The sequence below is a fragment of the Corythoichthys intestinalis genome, chromosome 11 (assembly GCF_030265065.1).
Source record: "Corythoichthys intestinalis isolate RoL2023-P3 chromosome 11, ASM3026506v1, whole genome shotgun sequence".
In the NCBI taxonomy this organism is placed as follows: domain Eukaryota; kingdom Metazoa; phylum Chordata; class Actinopteri; order Syngnathiformes; family Syngnathidae; genus Corythoichthys; species Corythoichthys intestinalis.
Window position 1 is genome coordinate 58,094,947 of NC_080405.1, and position 20,479 is coordinate 58,115,425.

General features: G+C 39.5%; 1 protein-coding gene across 2 annotated transcripts in view; it reads right to left on the reverse strand.

Annotated features, from left to right (window-relative positions):
* Nucleotides 1–20,479, reverse strand: part of LOC130923818 (protocadherin-1-like) — a 233,604-nt gene that overhangs the window by 92,768 nt on the left and 120,357 nt on the right. For both annotated transcript variants that reach the window (XM_057849827.1, XM_057849828.1), the window contains one exon: nt 10,675–10,894. In XM_057849827.1, the coding sequence (XP_057705810.1) occupies nt 10,675–10,894 (220 nt within the window). The remainder of the gene's footprint in view (nt 1–10,674; nt 10,895–20,479) is intronic.

Below are 20,479 nucleotides of genomic sequence, written 5' to 3' on the forward strand. Positions count from 1 at the left end.
GCCTCGACCCGTGCTCCTATGGTCTATTGAAAGATATGCATGTAAAACTATAAATCTGTTTATGGACATACGTGAGGAAATGGAGGCTGGGGGTTTGTATACATATACGGGTTAATATATTTATTCGTTTGCATAACGTATACATACTTACAGCCCTAATTGATTAATTATCTTTTACGGATTAAATCGGAGCAGCATGATAATTTTAGGTCATCAAGGGTTAACGCGCCCCGACCCGCTCCCATCTCTCTGATCAGGCTGGGACACGTACCCACGCCGCACGACGCACTCCATATCGACAGTGCAGGGACGCTAACCACTGCGCCAATGCAGCCCAAGCCAACGGCAAAGCCTTTAGCGTCTCTAAATGAAGGAAACACAAGGGAGGTTTCCACGCTCCGCTACAGACTGGCGTTTAACGGTTACATTCACCCCCCCAAAACCTTCGCTGCCAATCCGGGTCACGGCACCATTGTAACCGTTGTGTCAGCGCTTCCACTCGGCAGGTAGGGACGTTAACCACTGCGCCAATAAAGTTCGAGCCCATCTTTATATATATGACAAACCCTAAACCCTACATTTTTCTTCCGAAAACCGCAAATCACTGTGTAATGTTAGTAAAGAGAGCAGCAATGAGAGGCATCGGATCTGCATTGGATCGTACTGGCAAAACATACAGTATCTTGAAAAAATCGGTTCATAGCAAAACATGACATCAACCACCTGCAATGTTGTAACACACTCCAAATTCAACACGCTACCTCACCAATGTGTGACATCATCAACATGTGACATGTGATGTCACAAACTTCGTCAAGTTGCAGCACGGTAAGTATGTAAATGTGACATATTCATCCTATTTCATCATCAACCTGCGACATCCTCATGTGACAACCTTATCATCTGACTCAATTAACATGTGACAACACCTTTCTGTAATGTCACAAATCTGTACCGCATTTAATTATGACATCACCATGTGACTTTCACCGTTGCGTGACTTCACCAACTTGCAAAATAGTAAATCGGTGACATCATCAACATTTGACAATACCCTCCATTTGATAGGGTTTCCTAAACCTGTCACGCCAATTACAAGCAACAAGGTAAATCTGTGACATCATAAACCCGTGACACACTCAACCGTGACATCCTCGTGTGACATCAACCATTTGCAAAACCGGAAATCTGTGACATCACCAACTTTTGACACACCCGATCTGTGACGTCATCAATCGGTGACCCATCAACCCGCAACCTAATAAATGTGACACATCCAACCTGTGTCATCATCATCAAACATCTCGACATCAAAATACGTTTCAGTTCCAAACTGAGTACCGCTGACTGAGAAATTCCGCTAAATGTGATCGAATGGTAGATTACGCCGACAAATGGACTTTTTAGCATCGTGCGCTCATGAGGTCGTCCCCCTCGCGGTGACAACGATCGCTCGGCGGTGGCGCCGCCTCCGCCGCGTTCACTTGAGCTCCTACATGAAAACGCGCTTTAAAAGCCTGCGTAATGGACGCTAATGCCGGCGGCTCTAGCCTGCCGCGCTGGGCTAATGTGTCCACTTCCTGTCGGTGGCGAGTGCGTGCGGCGGTAGAGAGCATCTGGATGAGGAAGATGATGACGATGGTGGCGGCGTGGGGGTTGTGCGAGGTCTGCTGAGAGCTAGAAAGCAAAGTTGAGCCAGTGGCACAAAATGGAGGGCTGATGGAGTGTGTGAGAGTGCTTACGTGCGTGTTACACACACGCACGCACACACACTTTTTTTTTATCAGCCGGAGCGAGATTTTCTATCTGTGCTCTTCATCTTCATCATCCTCACTTTGTTCCTATCCACCTTACATCAAAGGACACAAACAGACTCCCGTATGCGCACACGTACACCATATAAAACACACACACGCTCTCTCTCATTCCTCAAACATACAACCACTCTCACACTTCGTCGGGTTTAGTTAACAATGGCTACGTTGAGATGGAAAAAAATTCCTTAATCTGATCTGTTTTCGGATTAAAAGTATGACAGTTTTATGGCGTCACTGTCAAATAAAGTGTTACCAAGTACCATAACTAAAAATTAATGAAACAACTGGAACAGTAACTGAAGAAATAATTAGCTCAGTACATGAATTTTGATTGTTATTTACATCTGTATCACTGCAATGCATGCTAGGAGGCATGTTGGATGACAACAGTGTTAACAGCAGGTGGCAGCAGAGGGTGACTGTCTCATCCAAGGGAGCAGTGATGGCCACTCTATCTTTGTTCATTGCTTCAGCATATAAGTGCATATCACCAAACTAATTCCAGATCCACAAAGCTTTTGTCCTGGCCTTTGGTTTGAGATGTGACTTGATATGCTTTGTGCGTTGATTTTTTTCTTCTTCCCCCCGCTACAATATTATTAAAACTCTTTATTGTCCATTTTCTATAGATTTATAAATTAAAAAACATATGATTGAAGCTATATGGTTTGATTAACAGTGCTTCACTCCAATTAACATTGTGGCACTATCAAGCTCTGCCATGTTCATTTAATATGCTTAACAATGATTTTAATTTGTGCTGCGCAAACACATTTTTTGTTTATTGTTACAGCATTAAAGTGAAATCGCCAAATTAATACCAGATCTACAAAGCTTTTGCCCTGGCCTTTGGTTTGATATGTTACTTGATATGCTTCGTGGGTTGATTTTTTTCCCGCTACAATATTATTAAACTCTTTATTGTCCGTTATCAGTAGATTTTTTAAATTTAAAACAAGCGATATGGTTTAATGCTGAGTGCTTCACTCTAAGTAGCATTGTGGCACTATCAAGCTAAGCCATGTTTGCTTAATTGGCCTAATAATGAGTTTGATTTGCGCAAACACATTTTTGTTTATTGCTTCTGCATATAAGTGCAAATCGCCAAACTTATACCATATCTACAAAGCTTTTGTCCTGGCCTTTGGTTTGAAATGTTACATGATATGTTTTGTGCGTTGTTTTTTTTCCCCGCTACAATATTATTAAAACTCTTCAATGTCCGATTTATAAAGATTTTTTTAACTTTAAAAAAATGATCATTGAGGCTTTCTTGAAGCAATGAACCAATTGGCTGCAAAGCTTCATGGTGTTTCATTTGGTTTTATGATGCCGCTGTCAAATAAAGTGTTACTGTTTAATATCTTTTGGTGTAACTAGCCCATATAGTCCTTGAATAAAAGAGAGACGGGTGGACTTCTTGGTGGGTGTTGCAAACGAATTGGCCCACTGTCATGTGGGATCAAAGAAGGCGCATAAGGAAAAATTGCTTCAGGAACAGCCTCCAACTCCTCGGCCCGGGAAAAGGACGAAGTGTCACACCTACGTATGTCACCACATGAAAAATGTTTTGTTTTTTATTACACCGTCCCTTATACTGTAGACAAACTGCAGCTTTTGGAACATGAAAAAAGCTTGTCCGCCCGATTGCTTGTCTGAGCGGTCCACTGTCCAGCAAAGCCAAGTTTTTTTTTGTTATCTTTTTCACATACATTTCTTTATTCAATAAAAAGCTTTTTTGTGCAAAAAATGACTTATGTTGTGCATCATCAGCCATCCATCATCAGCAATATGACAATTATAGCTCCATTCATACAAGAAACAGTGTAACTAAATATTCAATATACACCTGCCTAAAACTTTTGCACAGTACTGCATATATACAGTATATATATATATTTTTTTTTTTATAACCAAAAATAGGCACTTGCCCTAAACTTTTCTTGAATGACGAATGACTGTATATATTCAGTACTGTGCAAAGGTTTTAGGCAGGTGTCCTGCCTAAAACTTTTGCACAGTACTGTATATGATCGGGAAAATTTATCGAGAATGATTGGAATTGAATCGGGAGCAAAAAAAAGCAATCGGATCGGGAAATATCCGGATCGGCAAATACTCAAACCAAAACGATCGGGATCGGATCGGGAGCAAAAAAACATGATCGGAACAACCCTAGTAAAAAGGTTGTCCATGCGATTGCCTGCCTGAGCGGTCCACTGTCCGACAAAGCCAAGGCAGCCCGCCCTGCCAACACTCAAGATGCTAATTGGAGCAATGCAACCGTATGGTTTTTCGAGTGTAAATGGGAATGACTAATGAGGAGGACCTTGATGTCACAAAAGATATGCTGATTAGATGACTCTTCTCTGGATACAAAGGGATTTGTATCAACTGATCCACCCTTGGTAGTTCTAGTGTTAAAGTCATTACAGTAATGTTAATAAAACAGTATAATTTATGGTAAACGATTGTCAGATGTGGTTACTGGTAGCTTACTGTGAATTTCATAGTGTAAATGTACTAGCAGCTGTGGTTGCTAGAAGTTTACCATAAAATTCACAGTATAAAAAAATCTGTAAAATCCATGATGAAATACTGGCAGCTGCAGTATCTCTCGCCAGTTAGTAGGTAACAACATTGACAACTCTAGTCATCCAATCCATTTGGACTGGGAGGGATGACTGAATGTAGGGCGGCATTTTGTATGTTTGTTGTTGTTCCCGCTGCTGTGATTGATCACCACGGCAACGACAACAAACACGAAAAGGAACACAAAAACAACTCGACACAAAAGCACACTACTCTTGTTTTGGGACCAGCGCGCTCACATGTGACGTGGATTAGATGCGGATTAAATCCAGATTACCAGTTGATATCACCGTAATCCACCCGGGAGCATTAAGAGCACCGGCGACCGATCGGAGGGGACGCGTCCATCTGCCGTGCAGCGCTCGTCGACCACACGCGTCTTTAAAACTCTTTTGGTACCATTGACGGTGGTAGATGTCCAATCGTAGGTTGTCCAATCATCCTTCTGCTGTGAATTCAAATGACTTCAAGTGCGTATGACACCAAGCATGTTTATTTCATATTTTGCGTAGTGTTTTATGCTCCTGAATGAAATGGACCGCTTGGATGTGTGTGGAAGCGATCGATATATTTATTACATTTTTGAATCCCGCGCCACGAAAATGAGTGACTTCCGGCTTCGGTCTTGCATTATTTTATATTAGGTGTGTTAAAGTAGTACAAACAATCCTACAGTACATATAAGAAACGGTACTATTCCCTGATTGATTATAATAATCCGGGGTAGTTTTGTGTGATTTTTCGCTTCGAAAAGCGAAAAGACTTTGAGACGTCACTCGGTTAGGGTTTGTATGTCGGCTAGCCGTCACGCCTCCTGGCTTGTTTACGCTTTCCGAAGCCTGGGCAGGGAAATGACAAAAACTCCGGTGGCAAAAAATATTGTGGAGAGGTGCCAAGAAGTCGAGAGGTTTGACCATTAGGGAGTAATTTGACTATGTCCTACTGAATACATGCATTTTGAACATTTCATATTCCATTTAGCACAAGAATGTTATTGTTCATGACAATTTCATTTATTTAGCAATTGGGGAAAAATATCCTGTAAAAATATTGAACTAAAGAGATTGAAATAATGACCCTTTGCGGCTCTCTTTGTCGCATTTTCCTCGTTCTGAATAATTCCCTCTCAATGGGCTGAATCCTAAATCAGATGAAACCGTGACCCTGCCGACGTCATCCTCCTGGTGGGGACGCTAGAGCGCTATAATGACAGGCAGGGCTAAACGACAGTTTAAAAGACGAATGTCTCGTCATCTGCGCTTTGCCAAATCGTCGTATATAGTCGAATCGTCTCAAATGTGATTGTAATTCACATAATAATGCTATTTAAGACTTTTTTCTAAATCCTGTCATACACACTTCAATGTTAGATTATGTTTACTTGTTTTAAATATAAATTTTATATTTTTGAATTTACATTGTATTCAAATTGTATTTTATTTTTATAAAAAGTATGTGCACACATTTTACTGTGTGTGTGTGCATATGAAACATTTAGTGTGAGATTCTTTGTGTGTGTTTGCGGAAAACTGCGAGTGTGTGTGGTCAATAAAAACAAAGGGTGTAGATCAGCAGCTCATTTGCATACGAGCCGAGCACTTAAAATAACATTTAATTGTCCACCGAGGCCACTTTTATTATTGAGTCCATTTGCATTGATTATTGCTGCTTTAACACACACGCTAAAATGTACAATTAAATTAGCGGCCGTGTCTCGGCAGCAACTTTTCTACTTTTTGCTCATTAATTCACTTCATTAACTTTGACCCATGTAAGATGATGACCTTTCAAGACAGGACTTTCTCTTAAAAGTGTCGTTAGTGCCACACTGTTACTTACAGTGAAACGCTCTTGATTCGGTCAGAAAGCTTCAATTGCATGTTTTTTTTTTTTACTCTAAAATCGATGTAAATCGAGATTTTTTAATATGTAAGGGAAAAACATTAACGCACAAAGCATATCGAGTAACATATCAAACCGAAGGCCAGGACAAAAGCTTTGTAGATCTGGTATTAGTTTGGCGATTTGCACTTGTATGCTGAAGCAATAAACAAAAACTTGTTTGCGCAGCACAAATTAAACCTATTGTCAGGCCAATTAAGTGAACATAGCAGAGCTTGATAGTGCCATAATGTTACTTAGAGTGAAGCACTCTTAATTAAACTTTAAAGCTTAAAAAAAATATAGTAATAATTAAAACATATATATAAATAGGACAATATAGAGTTTTAATAATATTGTAGATGGAAAAAAATAACAAACAAAGCATATCAAGTAACATATCAAACCAAAGGCCATGATGGAAGCTTTGTAGATCTGGAATTAGTTTGGAGGTACGCATTTGTATGCTGAAGCAATAACCAAATATGCGTTTGAGCAGCACTCATTATTAAGCCTATTAAGTGGACATCACAGAGCTTGATAATGCCAAAATGTTAGTAAGAAGCATTGTTAATCAAACCATAAAGCTTCAATCATGTTTTTTAATTAAAAAATCTTGATAAATCGGACAATTAACTGTTTTAATAATATTGTACCCGGGGATAAAAATCAACAAACAAAGCATAGCAAGTAACATATCAAACCATAGGCCCGGATGGAAGCTTTGTAGATCAGGAATTTGTTTGGTGAACAATGAACAAAAATATTTGCATAGCACAAATTAAACTCATCATGGAGTCCATTACGAAAGCATGGCAGAGTTGGTTTGCGCCACAATGTTATTTAGAGTGAAGCACTCTTAACTAAACCATACAGTTAAAATCTTTTTTGTTTTTTGTTTTTTATGAAAAAAGTCGGATATGACAGAGTTTTAATAATATTGTAACAGAAAAAAAGAAAGAAAGAAAAAACAACGCACAAAGCATATCAAGTAACATATCAAACCAAAAGTTATGACAGAAGCTTTGCAGATCTGGAATTAGTTTGGTGGTACGCACTTGTATGCTGACGCAATGAACAAAAAATGTGTTTGCGTAGCGCAAATTAAACTCATCATGGAGCCAATTACAAGAGCATGGCAGAGCTTGTTAGCGCCACAATGTTACTGGCATTAAATTGCTCTTGATGATGATGACAATAAATGAAATGAATTCCCTCACAAAACTCCTATCTTTATGCCTTTTGCTTTAAAAAAAAAAAAAAAAAAAAACTTATATGAATCGCATAATAAAGAGATTTAGTAATAAACGGGGGGGAAATCAACAAACAAAACATATTAAGTAACAGCAACTCAAAGGCCAGGACAAAAGCTTTGTAGATCTAGAATAGTTCAGTGATACACACTTATACGCATATACTCAAGAAATGAAGAAAAATGTGTTTTCATGCTGTAAAACCTCGCTAAAAAGACAATAAAGCGGTTTTGTAATATGGGGGGAAAAAATCAACGAACAAAGCATATCACGTAATGTATCAAATCAAAGGCCATGACAACAGCTTTGTAGATCTGGTATTCATTCAGCGATATGCACTGATATACTTAACATGTTTTTTCCGCTTTCAAAACGTCACTAAGTAGAAAATAAAGACATCTAATAACAATAAAAAAATAGATTATTTATATATATCTATTTAGCGACATATATATGAGATATAGATGTATAGATATTGATGTATAGATATGTAGTTATATATATAATCTATACATATATACACTAGTGGCCAAAAGTACTAGTGGCACCCCTGCAATTCTGTCAGATAATGCTCAACTTCTCCCAGAAAAGGATTGCAATTACAAATGCTTTGGTAGTAATATCTTCATTTATATTGCTTGCAATGAAAAAACACAAATGAGATCGGAAAAAAAATAAATTATTATCATTTTACACAAAACTCACAAAAGTATTGGCACCCCTTTAAAAAAAATCATGTGATGCTTATCTAATTTGTGTAATTAACAGCACCTGTTACTTACCTGTGGCACATAACAGGCGGTGGCAATCACTAAATCACACTTGCAGCCAGTTAAAATGGATTAAAGTTGACTCCACCTCTGTCCTGTGTCCTTGTGTGTATCATATTGAGCATGGAGAAAAGAAATAAGAATTGTCTGAGGACTTGAGAAGAAAAATTGTGAGGAATCACGGGCAATCTCAAGGCGGCAAGTCCATCTCCAAAGACCTGAATGTTCCTGTGCCCATGGCACTGTGGCTAACCTCCCTGGATGTGGACGGAAAAGAAAAATTGACCAGAGATTTCAACAATAGATTGTGCGGATGGTGGATTAAGAACCTCGACTAACATCCAAACAAGTTCAAGCTGTCCTGCAGTCCGAGGGTTCGACAGTGTCAACCCATACTATCCGTCAGCATCTGAATGAAAAGGGACTCTATTTTTATAGTCTAAAGGTTGTGCTACCATGTGTTAGACTGAGGGCTGAGACAAAATAACTGCGAACAACCGCTTCCGGTATCCATCAATGAGTTTCTTACAATGCTCTGCTGGAATTTTAGACCATTCTTCTTTGGCCAACTGCTCCAGGTTGAGATTTGAAGGGTGCCATTTTCAGATCTCTTCACAGCTGTTCTATGGGATTCAGGTCTGAACTCATTGCTGGCCACTTTAGTAGTCCCCAGTGCTTTCTCTCAAAGAAGTGTGTTTTGGGTCATTGTTCTGCTGGAAGACTCATGACCTCTTAGGGAGACCCAGTTTTCTCACACTGGGCCCTACATTATGCTGCAAAATTTCTTGGTAGTCTTCAGACTTCATAATGCCATGCACACGGTCAAGCAGTCCAGTCCCAGAGGCAGCAAAGCAACCCCAAAACATCAGGGAACCTCCGCCATGTTTGACTGTGGGGACCGTGTTCTTTTCTTTGAAGGTGTTGTTTTTTTTCCTGTAAACTCTATGTTGATGCCTTTTCCCAAAAAGCTCTACTTTTGTCTCATCTGACCAGAGAATATTCTTCCAAAACGTTTTTGGCTTTTTCAGGCAAGTTTTGGCAAACTCCGGCCTGGCTTTTTTATATCTCTGGGTCAGAAGTGGGTTCTTCCTGGGTACCCTACCATTGAGTGCCTTTTCATTCAGACGCCGACGGATAGTACGGGTGGACACTGTCGTACCCTCAGACTGCAGGACTGCTCGAACTTGTTTGGATGTTATTGGAGGTTCTTTATCCACCATTCGCACAATATTTCAGTGAAATCTCTTGTCAAATTTTCTTTTCCGTCCACATCTAGGGAGGTTAGCCACAGAACCGTGGGCTTTACAATTATTGATGACACTGTGAACGGGATACACAGGAAAATTCAGGTCTGTGGAGATGGACTTGTAGTCTTGAGATTGCCCAAATTACCTCAAAATTTTGCTTCTCAAGTCCTTCTTTCTTTTCTCCATGCTCAATGCGGTACACAGACGGACACAGGACAGAGGTTGAGTCAAATTTAATTCATTTTAACTGGCTGCAAGTGTGATTTAGCGATGCCACCGCCTGTTATGTGCCACAGGTAAGTAACAGGTTCTGTTAATTACACAAATTTGAGAAGCATTACATGAAAGTGTGCCAATACTTTTGTCCGGTTTTGTGTAAAATGATAATGATCACATTTTTTTCCATTCTCTTTTGTGTTTTTTCATTGCATGCAAAATAAATGAAGACATTTGTAACTTTATTTTCTGGGAGAAATTGAGCATTATCTGACTGAATTGCAGGGGTGCCAATGCTTTTGGCCAGCAGTGTATGTATAGATATAGATATTTTTTAAAGCACAAAATGGAGATAAGAGTATTAGGGCAAAAAAATAAAGAACTGACAAATCATCTATGTTATTACTTGATTAGGCTTCACAGGTTCTATTATGATGACATTATCAATCACAATATAGATAATGAGTAACAAGGGAAAATGTACAACCACATATCAAATGAAAGACCATGACAAAACGCCAGTTATTTGAATAATATGCCCTCATATATGGATGCCAAGATCAAAAAATGTGTATGTCGGTGCTCCGAGCGAGCACAATAAAGCGGGCGCGCACACAAAGCAGGCGACACTTCGTCGTCGGGCTGACAAAAACGTTAACGAGCGCAAACCCAATTCCAGTCTCCCCCGTGGATCCTTAAGTGGAGCTGATGGAAGGTCGGACCGGCCGTCATTTGCATAATTGTGATGTTAATGCGCCGAGCCGTGGGACTTGATTATGTTGCATATTGATTGCGTTGCGCGGGAATGGCGGGAATACGATTAGACGGCGGGATTTCCGCCATCTGCCGTCGTAAACATCGTCAAACGAGGAGGAAGGAGGAAGAGGAGAAGACTCACCGTTCTCGGGGTGCTCCATTTCGCCTATGCTGCCGTCGGGTGTGGTGCGCTCGTAGTGGTCCTCGGGCAGCGCCAGCGGGCCGATCCGGGGCCCGGACGACGACTTGGAGCTGGGCGTCTCCGATTCGTCCAGCCCGCTGTCGTAGTAGCTGTGCTGCGACGCGTCCTGCAGGTCCTGCGCCTGGTTGGCCGTGGAGAAGGTCACTCGGCGGTGCGGCAGCTGGGAAGGAGATGCCAAAATTGTTACGTGATTAACCACGTCGTTAGCGACGGCTGAGCTAATTTGACAGGTGACAAAGCGAGTCATGTCGCGTGTCATTTCAAAGGCCGTTACGACAGCATTCCAGATTTGTGATTATTCTGGACATATGCCCTTGTGTCGAAAGAACATCACAGTGAGTCCAAATTCACGTAAACGCTAGCAAACAGCAAACCACATTGAGTCGTATATCAAATTATAGGCCCTGACGAAGGTTTTCTCAAATTTTACCCCAAAACGTTTCCCTAAAACATTAGTAAATGCCATATTCAGGAAAACAATGTAAAATAAAAAAAGCAAGCCCCCCCCCCCTTGAAAATATCAACCACTCAATATTTGAAAATCGTAGTCGTATATCAAATAAAAGCCATGGACAAATGCAGTCCAGATCCACAAATATTTTGGAAATATAACCTTGCGTAATGACACAACGTTACCATAAAAGTGTTTCATTACAGTTTCAAAAAAGTAAAAAATAATTAATCTACAAACCCTATCAAGTCACATATCAAACTAAACGCCTTGACGAATGCTTTCTGAATCTGCATTTTGTTTGTCAGTATGCCTTTGCAGGATGGTGAAATGTTAAAAAAAAAGACATTTTCCTTCCAAAAGCATCAATCACACAATATTTGGGAGAAAGATCAAAAGGATATCAACCTCGAGTCTTCTATCGAATAAAATCACACGATAAATGCAGTCCAGATCCACAATCAATTTGGAAATATGCCCTTGTGTAATAATGCAAAGATAATATCACGCGAGAAAATGTCTATATTGTTATTTTTTAAAAAAAAAAGGTAGAACATACTTCAACTACAAACCCCATCGAGTCACATATCAAATCAAACGCCATGGCGAAGGTTTTCTCAATCTGAAGTTTGTTTGTCAGTATGTTTTTGCATGACAGTGAAATGACCAAAATCGCCATTATTTTCCAGAAAACATCATCAATCTGACAAAAATTTGGTTTTAAGGTATAAAGAAAATCAACCCCGAGTCATATATCAAATAAAAGCCATGGGCAAATGCATTCCAGATCCACATTCATTTGGGAAATATAACCTAGTGTAATGACACAAAATTAACATCACGCAACAAAGTGTCTCTAGTTAAAAAAAAAGAAAATAATTCATCTACAAACCCTATCGAGTCACATATCAAACCAAACGCCGTGACGAACGTTTTCTGAATCTGCAGTTTGTTTGTCAGTATGCCTTTGCAGGATGGTGAAATATTTAAAAAAAAAAAAAAAAAGATATTTTCTTCCAAAAACATCAACCATACAATATTTGGGAGAAAGGTCAAAAGACAAGCAACTTTGAGTCGTATATCAAACAAAATCCCACGATAAATGCAGTCTGGACCCAAAATCATTTTAGAAATATAACCTTGTGTAAGTACACAAAGTTATCACACAACAAAGTGTCTATAGTTCAAAAAGGTAGAAAATAATTAAACTAGAAAACCCTATCGAGTCACATATCAAACCAACCGCCATGATGAAAGTTTTCTGAATCTGCAGTTTGTTTGTCAGTATACTTTTGCAGGATGGTGAAATGTTAAAAAAAAAAAAAAAAAAAAAAAAAAAAATTTTCTTCCAAAAACAACCATACAACATTTGGGGAAAATGTCAAAAGAAAACCAACCTCGAGTCGTATATTAAATAAAATCCCTTGATAAATGCAGTCTAGATCCATAATTCTTCTGGAAATATGCCCTTGTGTAATGATGCAAAGATAATATCACCGAGGAAGTGTCTTTTAAAAAAAAAAAAAGCCCTGACGAAGGTTTTCTCCATTTTTACCCCAAAATGTTTCTGTAAAAAAAAAATCAGTAAATGCTGTATTCTGGAAAAGGTAAACAAAACAAGTCCCACACCCCCCCCCCCCCAAAAAAAATAAATAAAATTTAAAAAAAAGGTCGAACATAATTTAACTCCAAACCCCATCGAGTCACATATCAAATCAAAGGCCATGGCGAAGGTTTTTTCAATCTGAAGTTTGTGTGTTAGTATGTCCTTGCATGATGGTGAAATGACCAAAATTCCAGAAAACATCATCAATCTGACAAAATTCGGTATTAAGGTCTAAAGAAAATCAAACCCGAGTCACATATCAAATGAAAGCCCACGATAAATGCAGTCTAGATCCGTAATTCTTTTGGCAATATGTCCTCCGCTGCTGGAATCATGACCCAATAACATTTATTTTTGCCAAGAAATGTGTCAAAAGCGCCACCCGTTCCCTCCAAGTCATTGCCGCTACGTTGTAGTCGGCACGGCTGAGTTAATTTGGAGTTTAAATGTCATCTGAAGGCGCCGAGTTAGTTTGCATAAAAGCAGCAGGCTGAAAACAAACTTTGACGCTTCATTGACTTTGTCTTTGTGGAGGAGGAGGAGGAAGCTGTCTGACTTGATGCTTTTATAATTAAAATACAATTAGCTGTCCGTGTAGCGCTGCGGGACACACGCGCGCCGAGCCACACGCGCACACACCTGAGCGGGGCCCGGCAGATAAACAGACTGGCCGGATACTCGGTCACCATGGAAACTGATGTCATCCTAACCCGGAACCGTGTCAAGCGCCACCCTAAAGTCTTATGTTACTTTTGTATTTTGGGGGCTGAGGGTTGGCAAAATGGCTGCCGTCCAGTCTCTGATTGCAACGCTAGATTTGGAGATCATTTGGAATGGGAGGGGCGAATGAACATTTTTTTCATCTGTGGCAGCCAATGAGCTAACATATATTTTAAAAAATAAAGAATACATTGAAAAATACATAGTTAATTACAGGTATTTCTTGTTTTATTTCATTTTTTGTTTTCATTGATTTAAAAATCAAATAAATATGCAGAAAACAGTTTTTTTTTTGGACTCGTTAAAAAGGTAAAATAGGCTTAAAAAACAAGATTAAAAAAACATTATTTTCACCCACAAACAAATATTTAAAAAAAAAAAAAATCTTTTAATAAGAAAATAAATAGAAACATTGTACATATACGGTAATGATTTCTAAATTGAATTAAAAAAAAAAAAATTCCCATCTAGAATGGTATGAAAAAGTATCTGAACCTTTTGGAATTTCTCACATTCCTGCAAAAAATCACCATCAAATGGGATCTGATCTTTGTCAAAATCGCACAGATGAAAAAACAGTGTCGGCTTTAACTAAAACAACCTAAACATTGATAGCTTTTCATATTTTAATGAGGATAGTATGCAAACAATGACAGAAGGGGGGAAATAAGTACGTGAACCATCACATTTAATATTTTGTGCCCCCCCTTTGGCAGCAATAACTTCAACCAGACGCTTCCTGTACCTGCAGATCAGTATGGCACATCGATCAGGACTAATCTTGGCCCCTTATCCTTTATAAGACTGCTGTAGTTCAGTCAGATTCCTGGGATGTCTGGTTTTGGTCATGCCACAGAAATTCAATGGGGTTCATGTCTGGACTTTGACTTGGCCACTCCAGAACATGTATTTTGTTTATCTGAAACCATTCTGAAGGTGATTTACTTCGGTGTTTTGGATCATTGTCTTGATGTAGCATCCATCCTCTTTTTAGCTTCAACTGTCTGACAGACGGCCTCAGGTTTTCTTGCAAAACATCCTTTTGAAATTATTCTTCCATTAATGATTGCAAGTTGTCTAGGCCCTGAGGCAGCAAAACAGCCCCAAATTATGATGCTCCCTCCACGATGAGCTGTTTCGTTTTTCCTCCGCATTGTGTTTTACCCTAAACAAATCAACTTTGGTTTCATCAGTTTCCACAAAATATTTTGCCAAAACGTCTGTGGAGTGTCCAATTGCCTTTCTGCGAACATTAAACGAGCAACAATGTTTTTTTAGACAACAGTGGCTTCCTCTGTGGAGTCCTCCCATGAGCACCATTCTTGGCCATGGTTTTACATATAGTTTATATTACGCACATGGATATTGGACTGTGCCAGTGATTTCTGTAAGTCTAAAGCAGACACTCTAGGGTTATTTTTATTACCTCTCTGAATATTCTCCCCTGAACTCTTGGCGTCATCTTTGGTGGATGGCCACTCCTCGGGAGAGAAGCTACACTACCAAACTCTATTTGTAGACAACTTCTCTGACTGTCGATTGATGAACATCCCCACTTTTAGAGACGGTTTTGTATCCTTTCCCAGCTTTATAGAAATCAACAACCCTTGATCACAGACAGCTCTTTTGACCGAGCCATGATGCACATCAGACAACGCTTCTCATCATGACAATTCTTACCAGGTGTGTTTAAGCCACTCATCCGTGATTGGGCACACACCTGACTTGAAATGCTTGGTAAAAATTGTTTTCAATTGCTCTTTAAGTGTCCTTAAACAGAGGGTTCACTTACTTTTTGTTCCCCCCTCTGTCATTGTTTGCATTCTATCCTAATTAAAATATGAAAACCTATAAATATTTTGGTGGTTTTAGTTAAAGCAGACAGCTTTTTCATCTGTGTGATTTTGACAAAGATCAGATCACATTTGATGGTGATTTTATGCAGAAATGTGAGAAATTCCAAAAGGTTCCGATACTTTTTCATATCACTGTATATTTGTGCCGACTTAAACTTAATGAAATAAATGGACAAAAATATAAAATAAATAATAATGATAAAAATAATCATTACATTGTTTTTGCATGATTCAAAATATAAAACTGAACAAAAACTAAAAATACGAAGAATAGATTAACTATTATCATTTGTGGTCATATTAGATTTTAAATTATAAAATAAAAAGAGATTTTTTTAAAATTTTAAGTTATACATACATTTTTGTTCATATTATGTAAAAAGAATAATAATAAGAAAGAAAGAAAAAATTAAAAAATAGAATTCTGTTTTCCTGTATGTTTTTTTAAATTCAAGAAACAGCTGAAATTTACGAGAAAAAAATAGTTGCTTCCCTTTTTAAAAAAATAAAATAAAATAAACATGCATAATGAAGTAAAATGAGCAAATAATGACTTGATTGTTAACTAATTGATGTCAACTGAGTGCGAATGATGGCTTCCAGCCCTCCCAATTCAAAATGAGTTGTCAGGGAAACTTCATCATTCACTCTACCTCAACTTCCCTGGAGTCTTTTTTTACCCCAGCGCGGTACCTTTACGTATTGCAACAAACCCTTGTTTATTTTTTGTCCTTTTGTACTCGCGCGCCAGCGTGTTGTTTGTTTGCCGTAAATAGAAGTAGTCATCTCCGCCATCTCGGCGCATCACAGTCGAGGAACCGCCACAAAAAATGGGGGGAAAAAGTACAACACAACCTCATAGTCACCCTGGGAAGTCTTTAGATTCTTCTGACTTTTTGCAAGACGCCCACGCGTCTTTCTTTTAGGGCCCCAGCACCAAGTGGTGCCGGAGCCCTAATGTAATGCAAATCTTTATAGTTATTATTATTATTTTTAAGAATGTATTTATTATTTTTTCATGGCAAATGAAAAAGGACAATTTGCAGACCTTAACATGCTCGAAAACTCACCAAAAATTGCAAATTTTTGTGGCTTGGCGCAAATTTAGATAATTTTGCGACTTTGCGGAAAACACATAACAAAATGGCTCAATGGGGCCCCCTTGAATTTTTCAAAAAGGCCTTTCTTATTAGGTTTTTTCAATGTAGAGCAATGAAAATCGGGACGTCTCTTTTCCAAACCCAACAGGAAATCGAGTTGTTTTTTTTATTTAATGTGGAATTAAAAATATACAATTTTAGTCATTTTACAGGGTGTATTTTTGAGATATTGGCACCAAGGGATTTAGTTGGATCCTCTTCAAAATTGGTGAGACTGTTCATGAGACTTATGAGATCCAAAGTTATAAAAATAGTGAGTTTTCATTCACGGGTCTGACCTGGGTTGCCTGGTATACCAGACTCACTGCTGTTCCAGCGATTTGAGTCTGGCGACCGTCCGGCGGATCAAATTCCGAGGGCTGAGCAAGCCACAGCAAACAGAAGAAGAACGTTAAAGCGACAAGTAATTAGCGTGAGCGGAGAATGGAGAAGTTTATTCAACATGGCTAGCGCAAGCCATGTTGACTGTTGTCAATGACTTGTTTCGTGTTTTTGGTCATTTAAAACTGGTTTTACCACGGACTGGAACATATTCTCGGCTGTCCCGTTCGCCATCTGTGTTGTTGTAGACACGACTTTCGGCGCGCAAGAGTGACGTTACTCGTTAAGAACACGTCATGCAAATAAACAAATCTGATTGGACGACTGATTTTGTACCTTGCTCGAGATGCCGTTAATGGGCTGGGTCCCAGACTATTTCTCACAGTGTTTGAAAAATACAGGGAGAATAGTCAATGACCTGGGTGAGATGCCAAAGTTGACCTTTTTTTTTTGGGCAACACGCCAAATTCAGTAAATGACAAATAACTCCCTGATCCAAGCTTTATTCTTTTTCAAATCTGGCATGTATGAGAGGTATCCCAGCCCAAACACGACTGCATTGAAATATTACCCATTAGGCTTGGCGCCCCCTGTTGGAAACAGGAAACGCCCTTAAAAATGGTGAGTTTCCATTCACGGGCCTGACCTGGGCGTTATGCCAAAGTCAACCTTTTTTTCGGCAATACGCCAAATTCAGTAAATGACTAATAACTCCCTGATCCAAGGTTTAGTCTTTTTCATATCTGGCATATATGAGAGGTATCCCAGCCTGAACACGACTGCATTGAAATATTACCCAATAAGCCTGGCACCCCCGTTTGGGAATAGGAAATGCCCTTTTTTACTAAAAGGGCTCCTCTTCCAAAGGAATAAAACCAATTGACCTTAAACCTGCATCAGGGGAGCCTTGAGGCATGTGTTCAGGTGCCTGATGAAAAATATTGAGGTTTCGTTAAAGGAATGGGGACCAAACAGGAAAGTGACATGAGCGTCGCCATTTTGTCTCACCATAAACAGTCATAACTTGGCAGATATACAACATCTGCGCCAAATTTCCTGTGCTTGATGAGAGTCGTACCCTAAAGGGTCCTTTAGGGGTCATTTGCATCAACCCGACAGTGCCAACTTTTGGCAACAGAAAGTCACTCATTTTACATCTACATGTCCAGTTCCTTTCAGGTTGGTCAATGTAGTTACAAGACTTTTTGTAATACTACATTTTCAGGTCCATGCCCACATGTGTCTGTCTGTTGCTGTGACGACCATTTGTTCGCCATTAAAAGAAAGTAGATTTCTTCATGGACATAGGCAGCTTATGGAGCCACAAAATTTGAAACACTTGGTCGAATTGGCCCAATTAGAAGATTCATTTTGGTGTTGAATAAAGGCCTGGCTGCACAGCTCAGTTGCGCCTCTTTTTTTGTAGGGCCCTATTCAATCGGGGGTTTTTCACCTCGGTGTGTGAATATATTTTTCATCTCAGAATACTCAAAAGCATCTCTGTCAGCCTTGCCCAACCAAAAAGACACGAGTTTCGAGCACATTTTAGTTTCTTATGAGATGATGAGGGGGGGACGTTCTGCCACCACCCTGAGCGACGTGATGTCCAAGTTGTGCCAAACTGCGAGGGCTCGTTCAGTCCTGCTTGCAGGCCTGGTTTATCATAGTTTGCGACATGGTGCACGCTAAGAAGTAATACCGTATATGCTTGAAGGAGTAGGGCAGTTAGAGGCTCCCTCTAGTGGTTCACGAAAGAATTCATGTCCATTCTATATTTAAAACGAGTTCCAAAAATGACGTACTTTTAGTTGAATTCAAGATTTATTTAACATTGTGCTTGTTACGTTCGGAAGATGTTTATTTATTATTTAAGTTTCTTTATCGTGGACAAAGCTGACGGAATAAACTTCTTTCAGTGCAATTCGCCACGATAGACGTCCAATCATGTAGTGTCCCATCGTCTTGCTGTGAATTTAAATGAGTTTAATTTTTTGCCAACACTCCCACTTAAAATGGATTGGATGTCTAGCATCTATGACGTGTTTTAAAATCATATTCATGGGGATTTTTTTTTTAAAATTCGAAAGTCATATAAATATATTAATTTTCTTGTTTAATTACCATCATATTGTCATTTTTTCCTTTTAATTCAACAAATTAAAATTTTGATAAGCATCAAAGGTGATGGCTATAAATCAACTTTTCGTGGTATTTGAAGTTTATAATTCTAATTTTCAGGATTTTTTCAATTTAAAAGATTAAATTTGAAACATTTTTTAAAATTGGTACAGTGGGGAGAACAAGTATTTGATACACTGCCGATTTTGCTAGTTTCCCACTTGCAAAGCATGTAGAGGTCTGTAATTTGTATCATAAATTCTCTTCAACTGTGAGGGACAGAATCTAATACAAAAAAAACAGAAAATCACGTTGTATGATTTTTAAATAATAAATTTGCATTTAATTGCATGAAATAAGTATTTGATACATCACAAAAATTGCACTTAATATTTGGTACAGAAACCTTCGTTTGCTATTACAGATACCAAACGTTTCCTGTAGTCCTTGACAAGGTTTGCACGCACTGCAGCAGGGATTTTGGCCCACGCCTCCATGCAGATCTTCTCCAGAGTCTTCAGGTTTCGGGGCTGCTGCCGGGCAACACGGACTTTCAGCTCCCTCCATAGATTTTCTATCGGGTTCAGATCTGGTGACTGGGTAGGCCACTCCAGGACCTTAAGATGCTTCTTACGGAGCCACTCTTTAGTTGCTTTGGCTGTGTGCTTTGGGTCGTTGTCATGCTGGCCACGACCCATCTTCAGGGCTCTCACTAAAGGAAGGAGGTTGTCAGCCAAGATCTGGCGATACATAGCCCCATCCATCCTCCCCTCAATACGGTGCTGTCGTCCTGTACCCTTGGCAGAGAAGCAGCCTTAAAAAAATGATGTTTCCTCCTCCATGTTTCACGGTTGGGATGGTGACCTTGGGGTTGTACTCATCCTTCTTTTTCCTCCAGACACGACAAGCTGAGTTTAGACCAAAAAGTTCAATTTTGGTCTCATCCGACCACATGACCTTCTCCCGTTGCTCCTCTGGATCATCCAGATGGTCAGTGGCAAACTTCAGACGTGTCTGGACATGCACTGGCTTCAGCAGCTGGACCTTGTAGGATTTTAATCCATGACGGCGTAATGTGTTTCCGATGGTTTTCTTCGAGACTGTTGTTCCCGCTCTCTTCAGGTCATTGACCAGGTCCTGCCATGTAGATCTGGGCTGATCCCTCACCTTCCTCATGATCAGTGATGCCCCACGAGGTGAGATCTTGCATGGAGCCCCAGAACGAGGCAGATTGACCGTCAACTTGAACTTCATCCATTTTCTAATAATCGCTCCAACAGTTGTTACCTTCTCACCAAGCTGCTTGCTTATTTTCCTGTAGCCCATCCCAGCCTTGTGCAGGTCTATTATTTTATCCCTGAGTCCTTACACAGCTCTTTGGTCTTGGCCATTGTGGAGAGGTTGGAGTTTGTTTGTTTGAGCATGTGAACTTTATACAGGTAACAAGTTCAAACAGGTGCAGTTACTTCCGGTAATGAGTGGAGAACAGGAGGGGTTCTTAAAAAAGAACTAA